General features: G+C 51.6%; 1 protein-coding gene and 1 long non-coding RNA gene across 7 annotated transcripts in view; one reads left to right on the forward strand and one right to left on the reverse strand.

Moving 5' to 3' along the window:
• SIRPA (signal regulatory protein alpha) overlaps positions 1-27,043 on the reverse strand; it is a 43,532-nt gene extending 16,489 nt beyond the window's left edge. For 2 of the 6 annotated variants that reach the window (XM_061436771.1, XM_061436770.1), the window contains exons 1-5: positions 26,449-26,679; positions 25,745-25,832; positions 7,299-7,655; positions 1,077-1,397; positions 186-515 (exon numbers count right to left, since the gene is read on the reverse strand). In XM_061436771.1, coding sequence (XP_061292755.1) covers positions 186-515; positions 1,077-1,397; positions 7,299-7,655; positions 25,745-25,832; positions 26,449-26,532 — 1,180 coding nt within the window. In that variant the 5' untranslated portion in view covers positions 26,533-26,679. The other 4 variants (XM_061436769.1, XM_061436768.1, XM_061436773.1 and 1 more) reach the window with 3 other exon arrangements.
• On the forward strand, positions 9,464-11,566 carry LOC133259372 (uncharacterized). Its single transcript, XR_009740378.1, has 2 exons — positions 9,464-10,431; positions 10,519-11,566. It is a non-coding gene; the product is annotated as an uncharacterized LOC133259372 (long non-coding RNA).
• Positions 27,044-27,394: the final 351 nt, after the last annotated feature.

The following is a 27,394-nucleotide window of genomic DNA, read 5'->3' on the forward strand; positions in this document are numbered from 1 at the left end:
TCGAAAGATCTATAAAGAATACGCCACACTCTTACCAGTGGTTACTCTTGGAGGTGGGAATTCACTTTAAAATTCTATTTTAATCTATTGACTTCTACATTGTTCTATAAAAAGTATGAATTACTACCTTTAATATTAAAAAAAAAAAAGATCAACAGCTGGGTCAGTTGCAGTGGTGACCTCACCAGGGGTTTGACCTGTGTCCTGGTCCTTCTGGGGAGCAGAGACCTCCAGGGTATGGTTTTTGGAGACCGCCGGCTGCCCGTCGTGCTCCACCTGGCAGGTGAGCACCACAGCCTCCCTGTGGGCAGAGGAGTTCACCAGGAGCCAGCTCGTCTGGTTAAAGGTCCCGTCCTTGTTCTCTACGAGGACTGAGGCTGCTTCCGTTCGGGACATGTTTCCGTTCTCCAGCCAGGTCAGCTGTAGGTGCCGGGGGTAGAACTTGTTCACCTGGCAGGTGACGTTCACCTGGTTCCCAGCTGACGGGTAGCCGGTAATCTCCAGGGTGGGTGGAACTGAAACAGCACAGGAAGAAGTTCTGACCTTATGGAACAGACATGTCATAGGGGAGGAGAGGGATAACAGCTCAGCACAGCCCAGGAGTCACCCAGAGCCAGGCATGCAATAGGGGCTCAAGCACTGAGGCTGTCTCTGCATATGAATGAAGTCACTATGCACAGTGCAGGGCGCACAGCAGGTGCTCAAAGGCTGGGCTCCTGTTAGGTTAACCATGTGTGCAATCTATAAGCACAGCCCTGGTATGCAGTTGAAATATGATAACTGCAGCAAAATAAATGAAGTCACTAAACACACAGGGGCCTGACTTACAGTAGGTGCTCAGCAGTTGAAGAAGCTATTGGTAAACTATTAGCACAGTGCTTGGCACATGACAGGCATCCACCTGGCAGCTGCCATGAAAACAGTAATAAGTGACCAGCTAGGAGCCTGGTGACTGGGCAGGATTGTCAGGAAGCAGATTCCAGGCAATTCAAGGCCTGGAACAAAAATCAGGGGGAAGGAGCAGGTTGGGGCCTTGGGGGCAGGTATGCGTTTGGGATGACATGAGGAGCATCTACCTCGGATGGTCTCGGACAAGTTGGCAGTCCCACGGAGAGGAGAGTCCCCCTGCAGGGTGACGTGGGCCACCTCGCAGATGACCTGGGAGTGAACGTCTCCCGTGGCCAGCAGCACTTTGGTTGTGCTGTTGATGCTGTAGGAAACGTTGTCGTCCTCTGGGTCCACGCTGGTCTGGGAGGCTGAGAGCTCATTGCCATTTTTGAACCATTTCAGGGAGATGTTTCTGGGGGAGAAGCCGTGGGATGTGCAGGTGAAGTTCACTGTCTGCTCAGGTGTAGCCCTCACTGTAGGGCCGGATACCACGGGAGGAGAGGGCTTGGCTACGAAAGGAACATTTATAAACACTGAAAACCATTGTGATTATCATCACTAATGAAAAATATGTAACATAGTTAGGAACTATCACATATATTATTATTTTAATTCTTCAAATAGTTCTGGGAGGGCACTGCCATCATCCTCATCTTAAAGGAGACACACGGGTTCCCTGGGGTGACTGAGTCAGGAGTATGGAATTCCAGGTCTGAGTGCAAAGTCCACCTTCTTTCCTCTGCAAGGTGATTTCCCACCAGTCTGGGCACAGGAACAAAAAGTGCTAACTGGTCTCAGACATTCTTCCTATTTGCTATTCCTAGCTGGGCTCTCCTGGAAAACTTAAGTTCAGAGAAAGCATTTATAGAAGTGAATGCAAGGGAATCAAGGGCACAGTGGGACCACATGGAAGCTTAACCAGGCTGGCCATCCAACGAGAGGTGTGACCGAGGTACTTCCTAGCTCCTCATCTATGAAGTGGGACAGCAGGCATTATTCCTCCTGGGGCTCCAGTGGGAGAGTTAAATAGTCAGTGGAAGCATTTTTGCCATGAGTAAAACACAATATGCTTCACCAAACTAAATAAACACAGATTTCTCTTTAACCCAGACTATACTTATATCCAGAGAAGGAAATGGCACCCCACTCCAGCACTCTTGCCTGGAAAATCCCATGGACAGAGGAGCCTGGTGGGCCGCAGTCCATGGGGTCGCTAAGAGTCGGACACGACTGAGCGACTTCACTTTTACTTTTCACTTTCATGCATTGGAGAAGGAAATGGCAACCCACTCCAGTGTTCTTGCCTGGAGAATCCCAGGGACAGGGGAGCCTGGTGGGCTGCCGTCTATGGGGTCGCACAGAGTCAGACACGACTGAAGCGACTTAGCAGCAGCAGCAGCAGCAGCAGCATACTTATATCCAGAGCTGCCCCTTCAGGTACCTATGAATTTACTCCATAGTTTTCACTCTTTCCACAAATATTCCAGTAAGACTAATGTGTACCAATCCTTAAATTTGAAAGAAAGGGAGCAAACAGATACTTTTCTGAATCTGGGTTCTTCTCCTAGATCAGTTTTGGGTTGAAACAAAGATCGCCGAGTGCTGAGAAACCAACGGTGGTTAATTTCTTAATTGTTATTAAATCAGAAGACACACAGAAACAGGCTTATGAAGCAGCAGAAGCACTTTTTGTGTCCTGAAAATATACACAAATCAGCAGGTCAAAAGTGAGGGCAGTTTCTCCCTTTAGAAAGGTCCTGTGGGGCGTCTCCAAATTGTCCATAACTACCTAACACCTCCTGTAAACGTTGGCAGATAGCAACTATAGAAATATCTACGCTTGTAAATATTTAACTTGCTTCTTAAAACTCATCAAACATTTTGAGGACATGGTAAAGAGCTGTTACTTGAGTAAGTCAAGTCATAAAATCATCAGCATCCTGAATGTAAAGGGAGCAGATGCTGTGATTAGTTACCACTTATCAAGAGTTTCTTGGGAGCCTGACACTGGGCTGATCCCTCTAGGAACCTCAGCTCTTTAATCCCTCCACCAACTCTGAGAGGGAGGGCTGAGTGTGGCCCCATTTACAGGATGAGGCCCAGGAAGATGCATTACGGTATGAGGCCAAGAACACCCAGAGAGTAAGTATCAGAGTCCATCTCACTGCACGTGGGGCTGATTGATTTTAGCGTCTCTGATCTTTACTCTTAAGCCTCAGTGACTCGAGACAAAGCGGATAAAGCACCACCTGGTAAGATGAGTGAGGGTGAATATAAAACAGAGAGCCTGGCATATAGTAGGTGCTTAAACAATCATACCCAAGATTGTTATCATATCTGGTCATTCCTAGGTCTGACCAGGTCATACCTAGGTCATTCCGAGGTATTTATTCTCTAGGCAGTAAGAAGGCAAAACAAAAGTGTTGTGGAAAAAACAACAAAAGTCTCAAACCTTGTTCCCTGCAGTTGCCATGAAAGACTTGCATGAATAAAGGAGTAGAAAACCACCAAGTTAGGATCCTTTCCCTCTTTTCAAAACTACCCCCTCAGGAAAAAAGTTGGGGAAACTGGCTTTCAAAACACACAAGGCATCACAGGTGTTTTCCTACAGATCAGCTCTTTTCAGAGCTGGAAGCATTTTGAAAGGACAGAGGGCAGATTTCGTCAGTGTCACTGTGGTTATTGAGGCAGGAGGGCTCTGGGCTGAGCATGGAGTGCTGTTGGGGATTCCAGCACCTGTTTAGACACACTCATGTTTAAAGATGGGAAGATTTCCCTAGCAATGAAGCCCAGGTATGAACAGGTGGTCTGAGTGGGCAGGAAGCCCCTCTCAGCCTAAGTGAGTTCTGTTGGAAGTGAGGGGTGTCCCTGCCAACCCACTTAGGCTGACTTTCTTGGGCCTCCTAAGAGCTGTCACCATCACAGACTATTCTGAACACCCCAAACATCTGTTCTTACAACCCAGGCACCAAGTGGAACCTACCTTTTTCAGGGAAAAACTACAGCTCTCCCTCTGTGACCTCAGAGAACACGTAGCTCAGGGCTTCTCTACCCTGGCTAGGCACCAGCATTCTCTGCAGGAGTTAAGACACTCAGCTGCCCAGACCACATCTGCACACTTAAATTAGAATTTCTAGGGTGGACCCAGGGTCCTTGGAGCTTGTCACCATCTCCCAGGTGATTCCAATGAGCAGTTGAGGGTAAAAGTCACCTAGTTCCACCCCAACCCATTACACTTAGTCCTGGAGGGAAAGTGACTCTTTCAAGGTCCTTTGGCTCTGGGACATCAGAGCTCACATTGGTGGAACCTGTCCCACGTGCTCGGCTCTGCTCTAAGCTCTTGACGTGTGTCCTCATTCAGTCCCTGCAGCTACTCTGTGAGGCTGGGGCTGTCACCAGGGGACAAGGACACTGAGCCCCAAGGTGGGGAGGGACTCATCAGAGGTCGCAGAGCCAGAACGGGGCAGAACCGGGGTGGGGGCCCAGGCAGGGGGCTCGACCACTGTGCACTGAGCTCAGGAACACCCTAACCCACCCTATCCAGGGCTTCCTAGACCCTCTCCAGTCATCACAGAGCCTTGCAATGGCGTGATTCCCACCATTCCACAGATGCGTAAACTGAGGAGCAGGGGGAACTGAGACGTGCCCAAGATCACAGAGCCTGAGAGGCCAGCACCATCGCTTCCTGAGGGGCTGTCCTGTCACCAGGCCACTATACTCCTGGAACACCCTGCAAAGGCTGTGTGATTATCTTCTTTCTATAGGTGAGGAAACGGGAGCCCAGCACAGGGAATTGGGTCTCAGCCTGGAAATAACACCTTTAGTTAGGAGTCCCTATTCTGTGCTGATGATTTAGACAGAGCTCCTCAAATCCTTCCAACTCTCCTGAAAGACATGATGACCACCATCATGCAGATGAGGAAACAGGCTGAGGGAAATGAAGGGTCTGTCTCCTCTCACCCCCTGACTGTGTCCTGGTGTTTCCTGTCAAGTCCAAGCTTTCAGGTCCATCAGCAGAGCAAGTGCCCACCTTCAGGAGCCCCCACACTGACCACCACCCCACCTTTTCCCTCAGATTCTTGAATTCAAGTGACTACAGGGAGGAGTAGCCTCTGAGGGCCCGGCCCTGGGGACCCTGGAACCACAAGGGAAGACGTGGGCTCCCGACGCCTGAGTCTAGAACAGGAACTCTCGCTCACACGGGGCCCCACCACCCTCTAGGGGACACCTCCCCCTCCTCATCCTCAGTCCACAGAACCAGGAGTGGGCGTGCCTGGTGCTGCTGGGGTCGCAGCGGCCCCTCTGGGCTCTGTCCACACCACCCTTCCCGGACCTGCTCCTCAGGGCCCTGGTGAAGGGGCAACATCACACCAATGGGGAGAAAATCTCCTGATGCTTTTAAGTGTGTTTTTTAGGAAAATCATGACATATTGTAGTATTTGTCTGAATTGGTTATAAAGGTAGTCCTGCCTCTCACACAGGACTCTTTTTTTATACTTCATACTGAAAAATAGAACAATACAGGATTTTAAGAGGACAAGGCTAGAATTTTCTCCCCACTTTGACAAGCATGGTGAAGTATGCAGAGAACAGCGTTGGGAGTCAGACTGCTTTGGGTTCAATCTTGGCTCTCCTACTTGCTCACCAGCCATGTCCCCTCCTTGAGCCTCGGTGTCCTCATTTATAAAAGGACAACAGGTGAACCCCTCCCTCAGACACTGGTTATAAGGAGTAAAAGCCATGAGGAAGATTCCGCATCTGACAGGCTGCTCCCCGCCCCTCCCTCTGTTCTCACCCAGGGAATCATCTGGGCAGGTGGCCTGGGGAAGAGGCAGAGCAGCCTCCTGGGAGGCGGCAGATCCGAGTGGTGGGGGGGGCCACTTCCTGGCTGTGATTGGTGGGCAAGGAGCCCATCATCTGGGAAATTAAGTAGTATCTGCAAAATCAGGAAAAAGCCACCTTCCTTTTCTATGTCCAGGGGTTGTAGGAAGATTCGATTGTTACCACATCTAAGAGAGAAATTTGGGGCAATTGCTACCCAAATTTAAATCCACATACTGTCTGAACTAGCAATGCCACTTACAGTGGGCGTCTCCCACCGGAGTAGAGTGATGTATAGATAAGGTCATCCACTGTAGTTCTGTTTTAATGGCCTAAGTTTGGGAACAACTTGTTTATTTGTTAACAAAGACCGGTAGATGCTGTCTCCATATGCCAAGTGCCTTGCAGCTGTTGAAATACTGGGCAGCTCCAGGGGATGATTTGGAATGAAGGATTTATGGTTAAAACAAAAGTAGGAAGAGGTTCCCAGTCATCCTGGGTCTCAGGGCCTGCATGTAAGGGGCATTATGAACCTTTGGGAAACCTATGAAAAGGCGCCCTGTTCAATGGTTCAAATTAAGGGGCTTTTATTTTGCTCCCTCCTTGTACCAGGCTCTTCCATGAAACCAGTTTCAATGTTGCTGCAGGAAGGGGACTGGCCTGGAATTGGACTGGGTTCTGGAAGGATCCCTTCACTGACCATGTGACTGTGGTCTGGGTCCCTGTCACCTCTTGGCCTCAGGCCCCTATGTGTACATGGGGGGTTTGGAGGATGGTGTCTAAAGGTCCTTCCTGTGCTGACAGTCCAGGATTCAGGAGTTAGAAAGAGGATCCTGGGCCTCTGGCAGAAAACCCTAAATGGGCACCTTTGCTACCTCAATGGGGCTGCCCCTAAGTCACCCACATGGGGACATTTTCTGAGATGACCCAGCTCTGCTGGGAGCCTTCAGTGAAGGGTTTTCTCAACAGATCCCCAGGAAACACCCAACCTCTGGGTATCTCCTCCAAGCAGGACCATCAGAGTAAACACTGAATGTCTGCCCAAAAATTTCTTCTCAGTGTGTAGTTTCTGAAGAAGACATAAACACATCTCCCTTCCCTACGCTGGATGGATTTCTCCTCTCTGGGAGGAAGTGGACATAAGCTTCACGGGAGAGGAGCCCTCGCCTGCTTTGTTCACTGCTGCCTCCACAGCATCCAGGGCAGGGCCTGGCACACAGGAGGTGCTCAGTAAGTGCTGAGCAAATGGAATACTCAGCCACATTGAAGGGAGTACTCTCTGCAGGCAGGTGGTAGGATCTGACCTGTGACAGGGAAAGTCACTCAGACTTTCAATTCCCTCATCCCTGGAACCAAAGAGCTGGATGGGATGAGCTGGACGAGGAGTAAGTAGCATGACCCCCACAGACCTCAACTTCTCTGACCTGTTGAAGGGAGTGAAATCAGAACATGTCCAGATCATGCGAAAGCACACAGTGCTGCATCTGACTGCCTTTTTTTTTTCTTCTTTTTTGCTCACAGAATGAAAAGCATTCCTGTTGACATGTTATCACAGACCAGCAGACAAAGGAGACCCAGGCCATACTCACCGCTCACAGTGAGATGAGTGCCTGGTCCAGACTTAAACTCCACGTCACCACGTTCTCCTTTCCGGAACTTCACACAGTAGTAGACACCAGTGTCTGCTGGGGTGATGTTACTGATGCGGATGGAAAAGTCCATGTTGTTTCTCTTTGTGGCATCTGAAACATTTGTTACTCGGGGGAAAGGAGCTTCTTTTTGACTGTAGATGAACTCCCGACCTGGCCCAGTTCCCCTGAACCACTTAAAGGGCCCCACAGGGCTCAGGGAGGTCACGGTGCAGTGCAGAGTGGCCGTCTCTCCTGCTGCAACTGACACTGACCTCTCAGGCTGAATCACCTGCAGCTCCCCGTCACCTGCCGCTCCTGGAGGAAGACACAAAGCAGTTATTTATTCATCCTCATGTGATCCTGTAGGTTTTCTCAAGTGTTTATCAACGGCAGCTTTCAGTGACTGAGCATACCATGAGCTGGCCTTGAACTCAGTCCACTGCACATATATCACATGCGACCCTCACGACGAACCTGTAACTTGAGACCCTATTACAAAGGAGGAAACTGAAGCACAGAGAGGCTAAAAATGTGGCAGATAGTAAGTCTGAGTACCTGAGCCATCTATGGAAGTCATGTCTGAACTGGGCTCTGAATTCAAGTCTGAATTTACCAGGAATCAAGAAAGGGGCACAAGTGCTCCTGAGAGAAGGAACTGCCTGGGCAAAGGTTCAGAAGTAGGTGGCAGCAGAGTGTGTGTGAGGGGCTCTATTCTGTTTCAGGTCTGGCTCAGCAAGCAGGCCCTGGACAGAGAGACTATACTCAGCAGTTGGGTCCCAGGTAGGTCATGGTCTAGTGAAGTACTTGGGTACAAGGACCTGGGTGTGAGTCCTGGCTCAGTCCTGCTGAGTGACCCTGGCCATCACTCAGGCAACCACAAAGATCCCACAGGGAGGCCTGCGAGTGTGCTGGATGCTGCCAGGCACTGCGTGGAGTGAGTTACTGCCCTCTGGGCCTTGGTCTCGTCTGTCAGTTACTATGGCCCTGTCTCCATGGATCTCTGGTAGGAACAAACAATATGCCTAGGCCAGAACAGGGTCAAAAAGAAGGGTCTAGTGTCTGGAGCCAACTGAACTGGTTTGAGACCTGGCTCACTTTTTATTCACCCATGACCCAAGCTTATCCATTGCTTCAGTCTCAGTTATGTTATCCACAGGAAGGGTAGAACACCCACAGCCTTCTGTGTGTTCTGGAAGGAGAGTGAGATGACACACAGAAGCCCCTGAGCACCAAGCTGGGCACAGTGACTAAATGGACTTAGCTTCCACTGGCCCTCACTGACGCCCCTGCAGGCCAGGTCCAGGCTGGATGCTGGGACACACAGGAGCTGGATCCAGGTCAGGCCTCAAGGGCTCCTGGGATGGACAGGTAGAAGGAGTCCAGGAGGTCAGTGGGGAGGGGGGCCCGAGCCCCACATTGAAGAGGCCTGGGTACATGATCAGGGATTCCCAGTAGAGGAGGTTGGGGCAAGGGGGACACAGAAGGAAGATGGACAGGCCGGGTAAAGATGCTGTCGGAGGTGCTGTGGCTGCTCAGAGTGAGGTGCAGCTGGGGCCCTGATTCTAAACAAGGTGGGGATGGGGAGAAAGGGCAGATCATGAAGACCCTGGAGAAACACACACACACACAGACATCGGCGGAGGGAGAAGCAGAGACGGAGTGAGAGACAGATACGCGGGGAGAAAAAAGAGAGAAAAGACAGAGACACGTAGTGATGTCAAACTGGCAGACGTGCAGATGGGCCAAATGGCCTCTGCCTGGTTGCCCCACTGACCCGATGTGACCCTGTGCTGTCCTGACCTAGGCCACCTTGCTTTGTACATCAGACAGGGTTGTAGCTGATGCCCCAAGCAGGCCCTCACCTCTGGTTGAGCAGGAACAGTGACCTTGTGAATCTGTCTGGCCACAGACTCCTGTATGCCTTCACTGCAGGCAAGCCTGGACCACAGGACAGGCTTCTCATCCCTCTGCCCACAGTCCCAGCTCTGACTTCCATGCCAGGGATTGCCCAGTTCTCATGGCTGGTGATCAGAGATGCAGAGTGGCAGCCTGAGGGCAGCCCGACCCTCATGGTGCAGGGAAGAAACCAGAATCCACAGAGGGCAGGGGCTTGGGGTGAAGCGGGTGGCCAGGTGTGTGGGAGACACAGGGAGGAGGCCCATGGAGACAGGCACGCACCCTGAGACATTCCAGGCCTCATTAGCAGCCGCCAGTAGCATCCACCTAGGAACGTGCCCAATGGGTCCACATCCACACCAGAGACAACACTAGAAACGCAGCTTGGAGTATGCACAGGTGCTGGGGCCAGCAGGCCTGGGTGAGAGTGCAGTCCCCACCCAGCCAGCTCAGCGCCTGCCCTTGTGGGACTCCATCACCCACTCCTGACACCCACCCCCCGGGACAGTCATGAGGAAATGGCTGGATATAAGTGCCTGCAGCACACGTGCTGATTAAACTTTAGTTTCTGTTCCCATCATTATCAAAGGTACATTATACTTGACTTTCTGTGGATTGACATTTCTCCCCAAGCAGCAAACAGGATCCACAAGGAAGTGTTTCTGACCCCCTGCCTAGGACACTGGCTGGCACACGCTGGGCCCTTGATAAACACACACTGAATGAATATAAAAATGAAGGAAGGAGGGATTTCACTTGCTCCTGGGCAAATCCTCTCTCTGAGCCTCTTTCCTCATCTGTTTAAGGGGCTGCTAGAGGCAGGTCTGGAAGACACCGAGCCTGGAGCCTGGGACTGGGCCTGGACCATAGACGCATGTAATCAGTGGTGGTTATTATTACCCTCATCAATACCACTGCACGGGGCTGTGAGTCAGCAGCTGGCGAGGGACCATGAGCAGGACATGGGGTGCGGAGCCAGGAGCACGGCTGGGGCAGGGTTATTCTTGTGCTGCACCCGGAGGCCTGCAGTCACACCCAGGGAGGCGACAACAAAATCTGGCATTGTGGAGGGCTGTCCCCCCCACTTTTTTTTTTAGCTCTTCTCAAGCTCTCTCCACCAACTGCAGCCAGATTTAGGAGGTTTAATTAATTAGCCAGTGTTTATAAAGCGTTTGAAGAATTTTAAAAGTGCGACGTAAGTGCCAAATATTATTTTAATCTCTGTGTGTTTTTTCCCAGCAGAGTCTTTCCCTCATTTGCTTGCTTTTCTTTTTCTCTGCAGGTTCTGTTCTGGGAACTGGGCTTCTTATAAACCACTCCCGCGGTTCTGGGCCCGGGGTCATCACGCTGGCATCACTGACAAACCCATTTCCCACTCTCTCCTGCCCTCCTGGCAATGGTTCAGCAGCCTGCACCGTCTCAGGGAGAGGAGGGCGGCTGGGCAGGCATCCTCCCACGGTGCTAGTGGGACTGGAAGGTGGGCCATCCTTTCAGGAAAACAGTGTGGCGGGAGGCGCCCAGGCGTGGCGGCTGTTCCCCAGCCTTTGCTGGGCTGCTCCACAAGGACGCTACCCCAGATACGGAGTGGGGTCCCCATGGAACGATCTTGTGAAAGTTGGGAAAAAACTCAAGTGCTCAGTGACAAGGATGGTTAAGAGAACTGTGGCCTGTTCTCTAGATGGAATTACAAGCAGCCATCACAAAACAGTAACTGTGAAACTGGTAATCTGGACATTTTTGCAAGGCATAATTTTAAATGATATTGTGGTTAGCAAATAAAACCTGTCCATTGCAAAGCATTTAGAGAAAGCAAAAGTATAAAAACAAAATAATAATCTCATAGAATACCATCAAAGATAACTGCATTTTGACATTGGTAAAAAATGAGTGAATAAAAACAATGTAAAATCATACTCATATTACTAAGGATATTTGCAAATATTTTGCATCATGCATTCAGGTGTTCTTATAAAAAATTAAAAATTGCAAATATTGTAATTTCCAAGAAAAGGAGACTGTTGATCCCAAGATGATGAACTTATGATGACCACACCTACATATAAGGATTATAATTATGGACACAGAAATAGATGACAAGATCACAGTCAGTTACTAAGTGACATTTTTCATGTGATCTTAAACTTCTAATTTTGAAAAAAATGTATATCTGATTTAAAGACTAACATGACTAATTGTGAGTAGCAGACTTCCAAGGGATTCTGCTTTTATGTTTTCTGTTTGCATTACTTGTACAATAGGGAAGCAGGAAAACTGCTTTCAGTATCATCATGACTTGGTAAAATAAACTAAAACTATATGTAAACAAACAACTGCAAGGTACCACACAAGGCTATAAAACGCAACTCTCTTTGGATCGTGAATCTAATGGGCTTTTTCTTTTTTATTCCTTCTATTTGGGGTATTTTCAAATTTTTTAAACTGGATAGCTATTAAAGAATATTTACATGTCAATGTATGGTAAAACCAATACAATATTGTAAAGTTTTTACAATATAATACAATATTGTAAAGTACAATACTGTACTCCAATTCCAATGAAAATAAGTTAATTTATATTAAAAAATTTAAAAAAAGAATATTTACAGTATCCCACCTGTAATAAGAAAAACCTATACATGTAATATGTATGTTACATGGGTATGAATATTTGTTATTTGAATGAACCTTCCTAAGAATTGTCTATTTTGTTTGGTGCTTTTTCCCTAGCTCCCAATATAGGGCCTGGCATAGGGTAGATGCTCAATAAATATCTGCAGACTCGCTGATCAAAGCATCTTGGGAAAAGGCCTAGAGTGCTAACCATCATGACACTGAGGTGAGTTATAACTGGGAAATGGGACGAGTGGTGAGTGGGCACCAGGATGAGCGTGTTTTCTATTTCATAGTAAATAATACATTGAAGTCTTCCTCTCTTTTTTTTTTGCAGCGAACAAACTTGTTGCTTTTGGAAAAATACTAAGTAATGAATAAAACATGTACGTTATCTATTGGAGGAAGTCATCACAGTGGGTGGAACTTCCCCGTGTATTTGTTGTGAGAGGAACTGCGTGTCCACGGGGACACCGAGCAGGCAGCTCACAGGACAGGGGCGGATAGCGATGAATGATGAGAATCTGCTGTGCTCCGGGCCCTCAGCTCAGGGCTGTGCAGCAGCTGTCCTGGCCTCATGGAGCTCGCACACAAGCGGATAAGATAGACTTCAAAGAAATAACTCCAAAGCTTACATTTGGAAAGAGTCCCAACCCTTTAGACAAGAGACTCCTGCTGGCATCTTTGACCGTATCTCCTGTCCCCTCCCCATAACCTGCTCCAACCCCCCTGGTCTTCCACGAGTAGACCAAAGAAGGTGTAAGAGATGAAGTAAGATGGGGACTGAGAACTGACCACTGAACTTGGAAAAATATCTTTGATTTTTTTTTTTTAAACAACATTCATGTGTAGTTTTTGAGATTAAGAAAAAGATAAAAACAATTTAATCAGAAGTGAAGAAATAAGCATGGATGCTTTTCTAACAGAAAAAAACAAATCAACTTAGAACTGAAACTTGCTGGGAGGGAAACAGGGCCACTGTGATCTCTGGGTGTGATTCCTCCTGCCTCCTCAGGACGCAGAGGCAAAGCTGAAACACATTTCCCAAGAGCCGGCCTTTCCTGGTGGGCATCACTGCCCCTTGCATGGGAGCCCGGGCCTGGACAGTGGGTCACCAGAGCAGGGGCTTTAGGGACAGGCTGGAGGCCACACCTCAGATTTCCACAAACCCAAGGAACCTGGGGCCTGGGAGGCTATGGCGGAGCTCTGGCAGCACCTGGGGCTCAGTATCCCAAGAAAACATCCACCCTGGCCCCACCTGGTTTAGCATCCCCCTTCCTGGCTTTGATTGTTACTGGCCATCCTTGGGGGTGGGGAGTGCTGGTTTACCACCCCCTCAACACAGCAGCACCTCATTAGGCACTGCCTTAGGCATCTTCTGGGTTGCGAGTTGATGTCTGTGTATGAGTGTGTAGTGAGGAGGGTGGATGGAAGTTCGCACACAGGAGAGAAAGAGAAATGTGCACATGCATGCATGGGTGTGCCAAGCACAAGTATTCACACATGTGTGCATGGGTGGGTGCAGGGGTGCAGACACACATAAGCTTGTGTACAAGATGCTCACCTGTGCAGGAACATGCTCTGGTGCAGCTCAGGAGTGTGTCAGAAGGGGACCGGGGACCAGGGCCAGGCAGGGGCGTGAACTGTGCACAGGAGAGTATCTGAATGTGGGTGTGAACCTGTTGGTGTGTGTCTATGCCCAAGGTGTGAACAGTTAGATGTCTGGGAGGGGGTGTGAGCACGCGGGTACATACAAATGTGGGTGCACACAGGGGAGGAGAGAAGTGGGGTGTGTGCATGAGTGTGTGTGTATGTGTGCAGGGAGGGCGCGTATGCAATGGGAATGGTGTACATGAGTGTGAATGTGAGGGTGTGTGTGCTGACGTAAGTGCTGGGGAGAAGGGGCCGCAGTGTGTAGGGACCACTGTCATGTACACTGTGTGTGTGAGTGCCCAGCTGTGAACATGCCTGGCACACACGGGCTAGTGAAAGAGGAAGGAGGGCGGGCGAGATGCCCCCTCAAGTCTGGCTCCTGGTGGGCAAGGCCCTGTCTGGCCCCTGGCACAGGGTCCTGCCCTTGACAGGAGGCTCAAACCTTTACTGAGCACCTACTTACTAGGCAGTAGCCGCAGGGCTCAGTGGTGAGGAGGCCAGCCTGGAATTGCCCTGCTGGGGCTCATGACCCTGGGGGGGCGGGCGGCTCCCAGGATGCATTCAGGAGGGGTTGCACGGGTGATGACTGTGTAGACTCTGCAGTTCCCAAGGGGGAGCCTGGGGCTCTGATCCAGGAGTCCCAGCTGCAGCTAGGCGCTGACTTTCCTCTGGAGTCAGGCTGATTCACGTACACCCTTTCAAGCCTCACTCTACATCCTGGTCGTGTCCTGGATGCCATAGGACACAGAGCCAAGTCAGATGGGTTCTCACTCTTGTGGGGCAGAATCTTGAACACAGGCAATAATCATGTGCAGGGTGATCAGTAAGAAGAGGCTTGGGGACAGGGTGTTGGAAGAGATCTGAGAAGACTTCCTGGAGGTGGTGGTCCCTAAGCTGGGTCTTGAAAGCTGACAAAGGCTAGGGAGAAGGAAAGGCATTCAAGAAGGAAGAACCATGTGAGCATGGGTGTAGAGGAGAGAAAAGGGCTTGGCACAATTAAGGGACCAGGGCAGAGTCCTTGGGACATACTCAATAGCTGTGAGCATGCTGGGGAAGGGTTAGCCCAGGACTAAGCTACCTAGCACCCTAAAGGAGGGCTTCAGTTGCCATCTAAAGAGCAGGCCATCACTGGGAGCAGCCTACTGGTACCTATTGGGTGGAGATGCTCCAGATGCTGCTGTGGAAACTAGCACCTGCCTTGGGACAAGCACAAATGAGGATACACATGGCCTTGTGAATAATACAGGAGGGGGCCCACTGGGATCAGGGTACTCTCTCCTCCATCGCCACTCCAGGCGACTCAGAGAACTGGACACTGTCCATATGCAGGTAAAGGGCAGACCCTGGTATCCCCCTCCACGTAGCAGGTAAACTCTTAAGGTTCCAAGACAGTCTGAAGCTTGGGCGCTGGGGCCAGAAGATGCATATATCAGCCCTAGCGGGGTAACTTAGCAGAGTCACTTTTCTCAAAGCTTCCACTTTCTCACCTGTAAACGAGGGGGTGCCACTGTCTCTCTCCTCAAGGCCAGACGTTCAGTGGTTGGAAGAGCTGGCCTGAGATCTGTACGTTTCCCCAACTCCCATCTTTCTCCTGACCCACAGCCAGCTATTAGCAGAGCAGCTGGCTCACTTTCCAAGATCTGGCCAGAATCTGACCTCTTCTTACCACCTCTATTGTGCCACTATCATTCACCTAGATCCTTATCTCAGCTTCCAAACCAGCCTCCCTGCTCCACCTCACCTCTCTGTGACGTACGCTCCCTGCAGCCAGAGGAGCCCATAAAACCTAAGGTAACATGATCATTCCTTTGTGCAAAACCCTGCTGCAGCCTTCATTGTTCTCACAGTGAGACCCAGGATCCTTCCTGGAGCCTTGCTCGCAACTGTGCTGGATTCTCAACTCACCTCAGGGCCTTTGCACTTGTCACTATCTCTGCCTGGCACTCTCATCCTCTAGATATCTGCATGCTGGATTCCTCACCTTCTTCAGGCCTGAGAAGCTTCCTTGGCACTGTGTATAAAGCACCACCCTCCTCAATGTCCCTTCCTCTGCTTTATTTTTCTACAATACATATCACCCAACACCCTCCATAGTACAAGCATTTGTCAATTTCATCAGCATCTAAACCCCCACCTAGACTTATCAATCCTTTGAGGGGGACTCAGTTTTGTTCCCTGCAGTGTCCTCCATGTTTATACCAGTGACTGGCATTTGCTAAATGTATGTTCTAGTTTAGATTCTAATTCTGCCATGCATGAGACCCCAGAAAGTGTCTTGACCCCCTTGAAACTCTGGTTTCTCATCTATAGAATGAGGATGCTGCTGCTGATAATAATAACAATAACACCAGGGCTATTCTAGGATGAAACAGGCTAACGTGTGTGAAGAGCTCAGTGCTGTGCCTGGCACAGAGGAAGTGCTCAGTGCGGGGCGTTACCACGGCAGTGGATATTTAAGGATGAAGAGGAAGACAGACGATTGCAGCCGTAAGCCTAAGAAGCTAAAGATTCTCTCTGAGGCAGAATCAGCTCTGCCTCAATGTCTACACAAGATCACTTGGAGCAGAACCCGTGCACAGGCTGTGTGCACTGTTGGCAGGAGGCCGGGAGGGCCAGAGGCCCTGGTGAGTGTTTGCTGGGTTTAGACGGGACCTGGATGTAATGAAGAAATGCTCACGGCACAGCCCTGTTTTCAAAGCAGCAGGGAAAGAACTACCACTCGATGTGTGCTGTAAGCACCCTCTGCACTCTCCAGGGCTGGTGGGGCCAGGCGAGGCTGGGAGAGCAAGCAGGGGCAGTAACACCCACCATGCACTTTCTTGACAGCCTAAGGACCTTTCCCCTACTTCCGCATTTTGCAGAAGGAGAAACTGAGGCCCAGGAGTGAAGCCTGGAGAGGCTGAGAACCCTCGTGTGTCCTTTCAACCCCAAACCTCCAGGCCCAGCTGTTCCTCTAGGACAAGCCCTGGTGCTTCCCGGCCACGTTCTCATGGGTACAACACACTGGTAAGGCCACATAACAGGAAGCCCTCATTTATTTAACTGTCACGACCTAGTGATGCAACTGTTGTTGTCACCAGCCCCTTCCTCCAGGTGAGGAAGCTAAGACCCGACGAGGCAGGAAGGGGCAGAAGCAGAACTCAAACACAAATGTCAGACACATGCAATCTCTTCCCTCTGTGACCGGGTCCCCTCCAGGTCAGGCTTCTGGATTCTCAGGCTGCCAAGGACACACACACATTTTCCCAGTTGAGACCAAGGCTCCCTTAAAGCGACACACATTTATTAAATGACATTTGCCAAGGTTTCAGCACATTCTGCGGCCGACAGCAGACAGTCTCCGGACAAGATTTTTCCCCAAGTTGACACTATTCGCTGATGCCTTTTATAGTGCTTTTCGCAGTTCACAAAAGCACTTTCCACAGCTCTTCATTCCCTTAACCCTCAAAGGTCTCTGTGCAAGAGGAAAGACTGGTAGCATTTTCATTTTACAGATGAGGAAACTGAGGCTCAGAGCAGGGAAAGACACCTCCTTCAGAGCACACAGCCAAGAAGCGGCACATTCACCTGGATTCACTCAGGAACGTGTTCCAAAGCGGATGCCTCTCCATTGCCTCCCCTGCTAGACAGAGGGTCTGGGGTACCATCACGATGGAGGGTGAGAGAGGCATCCCAGCTGGAGCATCTGAGCTGGAAGGGACCAGCAGGAGAGCAGCCAAGCTGAGCCTCTGCTTCACAGAAGAGGAAACTGAGGCTCAGAGGGACAGCATGGTGGGTTCCAAGTCCAGGTTGGTAAGTGAAAGAGCAGCCAGAGCCCCAACCAGAAAATGATGACTGCACGATGATAACAGTAATAGTAACGACGGCTAACAGACATTGAGCATGGGTATTACCAGGAGCATGACAGGCCTCACCACCCTCCACAGAGACCCAGCAACACAGGCTGTCCTACCCCACTTCACAGAGGGGAAGACTGAGGCTCAGGGAGGTACAGCCACTTGGTCACGCCACAAGGCTGCAGAGCAGTCTGACTCCACTCACATCCTTACCCACTGCATCAGATGGGCTGGTGTGATCAAAGACCCTCAGGGGAGGCTGGCACTGAGTCAGGCCCTTCAGGCCGAATCCCGGCCAAGAGAGTATAGCATGAACCGCATCGTGTTTCATGGTTTATCTGCTTGTTCACCATGGAGCTTACGATGGGGCAAGCTGTTCAGTACAGCGAGAATTTAGGTACCAATTCTAGGGTTTCTGGCCCCTTACCTCCATCCTAGATGGCACTGATACTTTGTGCTTCCAGATTATCTTGAAGTGAAATGAAAGATGCTCAGTCATGTCTGACTCTTTGTGACCCCATGAACTATGCAGTCCATGGAACTCTCTAGGCCAGAATACTGGAGTGGGTAGCCTTTCCCTTCTCCAAGGGATCTTCCTGACCTAGGAATCGAACCGGGGTCTTCTGCATTGCACGTGGATTCTCACAACTGAGCTATTTCACACGACGGGCAGGGATTTGTAGTCGTGGTCCCCTCACAGAAGCAGAACTGTGTAATGGTTAGGGCACAAGTCTGTTTTCTGACCAGGATTACTCAAGGTTCTGAGCTCCCTTTTACAAATTGAGGATCTTTCTTCACTCAAACAATATATATTAATCTGCCTACTTTTAGCAGAGGCCCAGCAGTGAATAAGACACGGTGCCTACTCTCAGATAGCTTATATTCTAGTGGGAGAGACAGGGGTGAAATAATGAAGCAAATATAAAAATGGCTAGGAGTGAAAAATACATCTAGCACCACGAAAGAGAATAACAAGCAGAACCAGTTTTAGAATGGGGCAGTTGGGAAAGGCATCTCTGAGGAGGTGAGATGGCAGCTGAAGGAAGCAAAGGCCAGGGAAGGTGCTCTGGTAGGTGAGAAGAGCAAGTGCAAAGGCCCCGAGGTAGGAAAGCAGCCAGCGCATGTGAGGTCCAGAAGGAAGACTGTTGCGGCCGAAGCCCTCGGAGGAAGATGAGTGTGGTCCTAATTGGGGCTGGAGAGATGGATGTTTCCCAGAAAATGCCATGGCTCAGGGATCATAGTAAGGAGTTCGATTTTATTTGAAGGGAATCACTGAAAAGTTCAGAGAAAGACCAAGAGGATTTGCTTCACTCCAGGTGCTATGGGTAGAGACTGAAGGGGGTGAGAAGGGAAACAAGATAGCAGTGATGGGGATGCTGCAGCGTTTAGGGGCCTGAGTTCAAACCTAGCTCTGTACTTAGGAGCTGTGTGACCTTAGGCAAGTCACGTCACCTCTTTGAATATCTGTTTCTTCATCTGCCCAAATAATAATAGTTCCCATCTCACAGAGCAGTGGTGAGAATGAAATGAGATGAGGTATAATCATCCTATCACATGACCTCACATGTTCAATGTCAAGTGCTCGGTGAATTAGATCCTACTTGGTCTGGCCCTGACCTCTCCAAACTCCCACACTGCCTATCTCCCTTAAGTCCAGCCTCACTGGCTATTCTTGGAACACAGCTAACCCATCCCAGCCTCATGACCTTTGCACGTGCTACTCCTTCGTGTGGCCTGCTGAACCTGATATTCCCTTGGCTGCTCCCTCGGTTTTACCCCGGCCTCTGCTCCTTGGAGAGCACCACCACCCCATCCCCACAACCTTCTATTCTCTTGACCTGCTTTAGCTCTCTTCATGGCACTTGTCTCCACCTGACATACCGTTTACTTGGGTCTGTTTTTCCTTTCTCACTGGAATGTCAGCTCCATCAGAGCAGGTGTTTTTGTCTGTCTGCTATTGTATTCCTAGCACCTAGAGCCACCCCTGGCGCATAGACGCTCAAAAATATTTGTTGAATGGATATTTACAATTAAAATGACCATAATAAGGACAGAAAAGTGATTAAGAGTAAACCGAGGCTTGGATTTAGCTTTTTAACTCTCACTGGCCACATGACCTTTGGAGGAGCCCAACTTAGCTTTGGGGATCCTCAGTTTCCTTATCTGTAAAAGGAGGATGAGGACTTCATACATGTTGGCTCATTATAAGGATTAGACAATGGCACACGTTCAAGTATCGATGGATGAAATGATGCCTCATGTCTAGCAGTCTTTACCCATCCTCCGTCCTCCCGCTTTTCCCAGAAAAACGCAGGGCAGGTGAAACATGAGTGGCAGATGGGTGTCGAAGCTGAGGTTCCTCACACCATTCCTCATCTCACAAATGGTTGAAATTTTCTAAAATAAAAAGATAAGGAAGAGGCAGCAGAGAGCCCCAGCTCAGCTAGTGCCCGAGCACACCGTACGTGACTTGCTTCTGGTCTGGGCTGCCACTTCTGAAGGACGCCACAGGCTGGCATCGTCACCCACACGCTCCGGCCCTCCCGCCAGCAGGCTAGCCTCTCACTCCTGGCTCCTGATCTCCCCCTGGGCCACACACCTGATCTCCCCCAGCTCCTGGCTTAACCTGCAGCCATCTCACACTCTGTGCCCCCAATCGGATGTGCCAGGAAATCTTCCAGACACAAAGAACCAATTCTGTATAACCGCCAACTTCCACCTCAGCTGTTTTGCATCTCCCTGGACTTAGGGCCTGGCAGGGAAAATCCACCTTGTGGAGGGCGCCATCAAAAGACCTGTCCCAGGAACACCCAAGTTAACAGGAAAGCAGTTTCAGCTGTGAAAATAGATGTTTCCTTCTTCGGTATGGGATGGAAACACATCTTGGAAACAGCTGCTGTCTCTGCCTCCCAGAGGGATGGACTGACTGACAAAAATATGCAAGGAGCGCCAAGAGGGCAGGAGAGCAGCAACCCTGTGTCCCAGTCGCTCTGCCGGGCAGGGTGGAGGGACGCTGAGCGAGTGAGTATCATAGGTGCTGTGGTCATCTTGACTCTTAACACTTACTGTGTGGCCTCGAGCAAGTGGCTCTGCCTCTCTGAACCTAGTTTCCTCACTGGTCAGATGGATTTGATGACAACCATGCACATCACCCAGGGTAACTGTACGTACCACTGGGACCTTACGCGCCAAGTGCTGAGCCCAGTAAAGGGCGGGAATGATGGTTCCCATTATTATCACTTTGGTATTTTCCATGGAACGTGGCATCCTGTCAGATGTCTAGCTTTAGTGATGGAAACTTCCAACCCAGCTTGGTTTTAAAGAGCCTTGGCCTGAATGACAGGGGGGCTTGGTGTGCCACGCAAGCCTTGCCAGGGATCTGCTGGGTGAGTCCAGCCAGCCCTGGCCTCTCTCAGGGCTGCAGTTTTCTTGGTTGCACAAAGAGGTGCTGACTGAAGGCAGCTCTCACAGGCCTCCTCCGGCTTTCCAGGTCTGGGAATCCACAATTCCAGCCCTGTGGATCGAGACAGAGACACCTAGAGGCAGTCTGTGCCCACGGCGGGTGCTGAGTCCCAGGAACTATTCAGTCACACCAGCCAGTCTCTGCTCAACTTGTCTTCCCTGACTGCAGAAAAGCCACAGGAAAAAACGTGATGCTCGTGTTCACTCGCGACAGCTCTTGTTTTGTGAGCGCCTCTGCTCTGTGCGCAAGGACTTTTGCAGGGTGCTTTACCAACATCAGTCCCGCTCCCATAGATGAGGAAACCCAAACGGAACGAAACGATGACGACTGAATGTAACGTGTGGTAAGCTGGTACTAAGTACGTACTGCATGCCAGGCACAGCTTCAAGCATGAAACGAGGGCTAACTTAGTCCCTGCAATACAGTTGTTGATGTCATCTCCACTTTACAGATGAGGAAACTGAACCACTGGGCTCAATAAATTGTCCAAGTAGGTTAGGCTGTGCCTGTGCGTAGAGAGGCTACAGTGCAGAACCACTATGCCCACCAGAGTTAAACATGCACTAATATGTAATTAAAAAAAAAAAAAAAAGGAAAAGTAATAAGTAGCCTCCGATAAATCCTGGGGTGAGGGTTCAGAGGAGGAAGACATCCATGGAACAACAGGCAGCACAAAGGCAAGGCTGAGTAGGTTCGGACATGTAATGATAGGGACATATAGGAAACGGCATCTCGGGTGGCAGGAACGGCATAAGCAAAGGCACAGAGATGAGAAAGTTCAGCTGAGGCTGTGGATTTGTACAAAGGCATTAAACAAACTTTGGTAAAGTACGCCTGCAATGTGGAAGTCCTGGGTTTGATCCCTCAGTTGAGAAGATCCCCTGGAGAAGGGAATGGCAACCCACTCCAGTATTCTTGCCTGGAGAATACCATGGACAGAGAGGAGCCTGGTGAGCTATTATCCACAGGGTCACAAAGAGTCGAACACGACTAAGCAACTCACACAGACACACATTTACCAAACTGGGTTAGGTCCTGTGTTAATGGCCATTAAACAAACCCAATGCCTCTTATTCGTATGTCTGGGGAACCCTGGAGTGAAAAGGGTCCAGCTGGGGCTTCTACAAGTGGAGGCCATCTCAGGGCCTCTCAGGTGCTGATACACTTGAGCTGCCAGGAAATCTCTGGCTGCAGGGCGGAAGTCTGGCCATCTAGCAGCATCTCAACAGGTCAGCTCTTTGGAAAACATGTGGCTTAGAAATAGGGCCTGTCAGGGAGGGAGCCCAGACCCTGTTGTAGGTTTTGCTTTATTTTTTTTAAAGAAAACTTGGACCCACTCAACAGTTTTGAGCAGGAGAGTGACATGATCAGAATTGTGTTGACAGATCAGAAATCTGAACGCATTAAAAAGAGGCGGGGGTGGGGGGGGCACCTTCCATCAGTTCAGGACTACAAATAAGAAAATAATCTGTCGCACGGAGCCATTGGAAGCAGTGAGCGAATGCGTGTGGGATTCATACAACAGTTTTAGACTGCCTTCCTCTCACACACCCCCTCTCCATCTGTCGCAAAGGGCACCAGGAAGATGCAGGGAGGAAGATTCCAGCTCTAGGGGCTCCAGAGCTCAGCAGCCCAGATCGGGGGCTCTGACAGGAGCCACACTGCTCCATGAGCTGTCATTTAGGAGGGCCAAGGGGCTGCCAGTGTTCCCATCCTCAGGGCACTTTCAGAGAAACAACTGTGGCTCAGTTAAAAACTTCTGCCCCAGAAGGAACCCTTTCACAAACCTCTATCTGAGCTGGATAGGGGGACCCTCTCACACCATTGGAAAGTACCCTTGATTAAGTCATCAAACGTCTCCCCTCTAAGGCTACCCAGCCATAAGGTCAAGATTCAAAATCCAAGCTGCCTACCACTTACCCCTTGGGCAAGTTACTTCCCTAGTCTGGACTCTATTTTTCTCATCTGCAAAATGGGGATAATAGCCAACTCACGCTTTGCTTTGCTTTGCTGACTGATAAGATAGCAGATCACTTGGCAGATAAGGCACTACTTAGGATTCAGCCAGGAATACAGGCAACATTCAAGGAATGCTGGTTCTCCTCCCTTCTCTCAACACGAGGATCTCATTAGGACTTCATACATGCTAAAAGATGGCAAGTAAAGGAATGAATCACACCATGAGTTTCCACGGGGTTGGGAAAGGAGTAATTAATGGCAAGAAAGTACCCAGAGAACACCAAGACCTTAAAGGACCTTCCACAAACTCTTTGGCGCCAAGGCACCCCGCCCGTTTTTTCTTCTTGTGAAAGAGGAAGTGAGTTGAACTTCACCACTTAGGAAAGTACAGAGGAATCACCAGCATGCTACCCTCTTCCGAAGGGTGAGAGGTTCACCAGAGCGCTCAGCTGTCCCCCAAAGCCCAACACCCACTTTGGCCTGGCCTTCTCCAAATCAGAGCAAGGAGCGAATGGGAGTTTATCTAAAGTCTGTCCAGCAGGGGTCCCAGAGGTCCTCAGACCCGGAGGGGCCAAGTGAGGAGCCTGCAGCCTTGGTGTCAGGCACTGCTGCTGCCACTGCAGAGTCCAGCTTCTCAGGTGCCCCCAGTCCAGGCCCCTTGCCCTTCGTGCCACCTCATAATCTCCCTTGGTGAAGTTGTTTGAGGAAACACTGGCTCCAAGAACACAAGTTGGTGACTTCACTGGCCTCTTTTCAGAACTTCTCTTTGGCAACATTTGTGCTGAAGGCAGTCTTTAGAAACTTCTTCCCTGTCTCCCCTATCCAAGATAATTCACATGAGCAGCCCCCTCCAAACAGTGATCATGTGAAACCATAGCAGTCATGTGACACCTCCTAGGCCGACAGTTCTGCCGGAGACACTAGCAGTCATTCAATCCAAAGATGCCTTCCCAAGCCTGACATTTGAGTTCCTCACTCAAACAAATCCATTTTCTTAGAAAATTGGACAACTGCCTCCTTCTACCTTCCTGCTCTTCTGCCCTGCCTCTCTTCTGCTTTGTCATAAAATCCATGCCTGGAGACCCGAGGGAAGGGTCTGAAGCCCCATTCTTCAGCCAAACCAGATGAATTCCATGCCAGGGCCAAGGGTGACCAGGACTCCTTAGAACCGAGTGAAGGATGCTGAGAAGCTTGAGCTCTGGGAGTGACACCCCTTCCCCACCACCCTCAACCAAGAAATGTATTCTTCCCTCCTAAGATTTATTTATTTCAAAGTTAATCTCGGCCTCTCTGCTGCTCCCACTTTTTCAGGCTATTGATGCTGAATGGATTGGAACGGAAGTTTTACAGCCTAATCTTTACCATTTTATAGATTGTTTTTATAGCAAAAGTGGGAGAATTTCCTCACGAGAAGGGTGTTGGTGCTCCCAAGGCAGCCTTGGGAAAGGCAGCTGCCCACTTGTTAATCAGCATCACCCTGAATTTCCCAGGGATGGAACCACAGGGTCCTGGTTAGAGAAGGGTCTCAAACAGACATTTAGAAATTAACTTGGGCCCAGTTCCCTGCTTCAGGGAACTTGTGAGAGAATCTCGTGCATCCCAGGCCAGGAAGGAGGGCAGGGCAGGGCCTCAGACTTTCACTGGGTGTAAATGGTCAGCTCAGGCGGGAAGGAGTAGATCGGAGACACCACTGGCTCATCAGAGAGACATGAAATCTATTAGGGCTTCCTCTTGCCCAGCAAGGGCCCAACTGTAATTGAAATACTGGGGGTGGGGGTGGGGATGTGTGGGGGTGCCTGCGTGGGTTCTGGGGGCTCAGTGGAAACAGTGGGGCAGAAAGAAGCTGCTGTCCACCCCCACCTCTCCCTCCACCCACTCTTTGCTAGTTCTCCCTTTCTCACCGCTATCAGATGGTTACCAGTCTCTAGGCAAATGCAGAAGGAGGGGGGAGGTGGGTACTGAGCTCATCTTTACCTCCCTCCTTCAAGAGAGGGAGGTGCAGAGACCCCCTCTGCTGACAACACGGCTTCAAGCAGCCAGAAACAAAATCCCATTCTCCCCCCAACAACTCCTTTAACACAGTTTCTCTGCCCTCCACACCCTCCCAGGAGACTCAGGGTGCTGCAAAACCCCTTTAAGAAGCAGGGCTCCTGAATGGTGACCTCACCCTTTGGCGAACACACGGTAGCCTTCAGAGCCCGCCTGCTGGAGACAGCCAGGTGTTTGATGTAGGCCAACAAAAAGACATGCTCAGAGCCACAGGTAACAGCCCCACTGAGCACCTGAGCAGCAGCGAGCTGCCTGGAAACCTGGGGAAGGTGGGAGGAAGGAGGGGGGCCACAGAGCAGCCAGGAGCACAACCATCCACCCAGAGGCTTTGGCAACCACAGGGATAATCCGCTGTGTTTCCACATCGGCATCTGCAGATCGCAGCCGCTCACCCCAGAGTTACCCTGGCCTCCCTTTCTCTTTCCCCCATACTAACACTGTTTTACTCTGCGCACCAGAGGGAGAGCTCACTCTTCCCCAATTGTCATAGCCTGTTTCTGTTCCATCCTGGCCAGTACAGGAAGGATCTCTGCCCCTATCCCCTTCTCTCAGACCCTGAAGTCAAACATATGGAAAACATAAGACCTGGGAGAGAGATTCCAGAGGAGCCAGGGCGCCTTGCTCTGAAAGCCACTGACAGCCTGCCTCCCCCATCAGATTGGGCAGGGACCAGTGAGCCAGCTCTTCTGGGTCTGTTCTGATGGCCGGCATGGTGGCGCACAGTCAGAGTCCAGAGAGACTGGGTTCCATCCTTGGCTGTGTGACCTTGGGCAAGTCGCTGTCCCTCTCTGGGCCTCAGTTTCCTCATCTGTAACCCTGGTTACAGGCACCTCTCCCCCTATTACTGCTAGACATTAGCCGAGTGGCTCCGAGTGGCCGGCTGAGAGGCCTGGGCCGGCAATTTGGGGACGGCAGCGGTGGGCGGTGCGGGTGCTTACCTGTCCAGGCGCTGGACGCGGCGAGCAGCAGGCAGAGCAGCGGCCTGAGGCGGCCGGGGGCCGGGCGGGCTGGCTCCATGGGCCGCGGCTGCGGAGCGAGGAGGGAGAGCGGCCGTGAGTGCGCGCTCGGGCGGGCGCGGGCTGGAGCGGGGAAATGACTAAGGCTCCCCCCTTTCCCCCCACCTCTCCTCCCGGCCGGGCTTCCCCCCTCCCTGGAACGGGCGCCTGGAGCGGCTTAGGAGGCGCCGTGAGCGCCGCGGTTTTCGGAGGAACACCCCTCCCCCGAGCCCCGCCACCCCGGAGAGATCAAGAGACGGAGAAGGGGAGAGACCCCAAGCGCGCGAGAAACGAAGCCAGGGACAGCCCGAGAGAGCCGGCAGGAGAGGGAAACAGACCCAAGGGAGCCAGGCAGAGAGCCAGAGACACAGAGAGGCGAGAGCTGAGGAGAAAGAGAGAGCGCGCGCGGAGTGAGCGAGGCGGCGCGCAGATCGAGACAGAGCGGGAGAGGGAGGACCGCGAGGGCAGGGCGAGGGGCAGCGGGCCCGGCCGCCCCCGCCGCTGCCCACCTGCCCCACCCGGGCTCCTCGCGGCGCCGCGGCTCGCTTCCTCCGGCCCGCAGTCTGGGCAGGGTCCCCCGCCCTCCTTCCCTTCCCCTCCTCCCGCCGGCCTCGCTGGAGGCTGCGGGGCTCGGGCCCCGCGGGCACCTCCGCCGAGCGCCCGCCAGCTGAGCGCCCCGGGGAGGGAGGGAGCGAGAGAGGGCGGTGCGCAAGGCCCGGGCACCCCTTCATCCCCGCCCGGGCCCGGGCTGTGGCCCCGGCCGCCGGCGCCTTGCTCGGCTCGGGACTGGACGAGCCCGGGCTCCGACAATGTGCCAGTTCAGACGCCCGCGCGGTGGCCCCGGCCCCGAACCGCCTCCCCCTCGCCCCCTCCCTCAGCCAGCCGGGCTCGGACCTGCGCCGCCCGGCGGACGAGAGCTGCGAGACAGTGGAAGCGTCGCCGGGGCTGCCCCGAGGCCGGGCCCCTCGCTCCACTTTGCGCAAACTTGTTTTTCTAAGGTCAGAGCCGCAGGCCGGCTACATCGTCCTCTTAAGGTGGACTGGGGAAGTTGCGGCCGGCCTCCCCTCACCTCCGGACTCTGGCCGCTGCCAGTCCCAGCTTCCCGCCCCGGGAGGCTGGAGGCGGCTCCGGAGCGCGGGGAGTGGAGGAGGGGGAAGTCTGCCTTTCGCCCCTCCTCTGCGGCCCTGTCCCCGGGCCCCAGAACCAAAGCCCCTCTCGGGGTGGGTGAGGGCCAGAAGGGCCCCTATCCTTTCAGATCTGGGCCGAGGTGAAGGAAAAAGCAGGAAGTAAGTGAAGGTAGGGGGAAGGGGGCAGGAAGGAGAGAGTGATGGTACAAAAATAGCGTGTGTGTAGGAAGGACTTCAGTACCGCCTGGAAAAGCGGCGCGGGGAGGAGAGGGAGCTGAAGGGGGGCTGTGGCCAGGAAACCGGGGGGAAGAGTCCGGGCCTCTCTAGGGAGGTGGGCTCTCCCCGCCAGGTGCTTGTCTGTCAAGGAGGTGCCTCTCTGTCAAGGATGGCTGCTTCAGGGATGGGGAGGGGCCAGGAAGAGGTGCGGGGCCAGGGGAACTTGAAGCCCAGGAAGATGGCAGGGGGT

This window comes from Bos javanicus, chromosome 13, assembly GCF_032452875.1.
Source record: "Bos javanicus breed banteng chromosome 13, ARS-OSU_banteng_1.0, whole genome shotgun sequence".
Classification (NCBI taxonomy): Eukaryota; Metazoa; Chordata; class Mammalia; order Artiodactyla; family Bovidae; genus Bos; species Bos javanicus.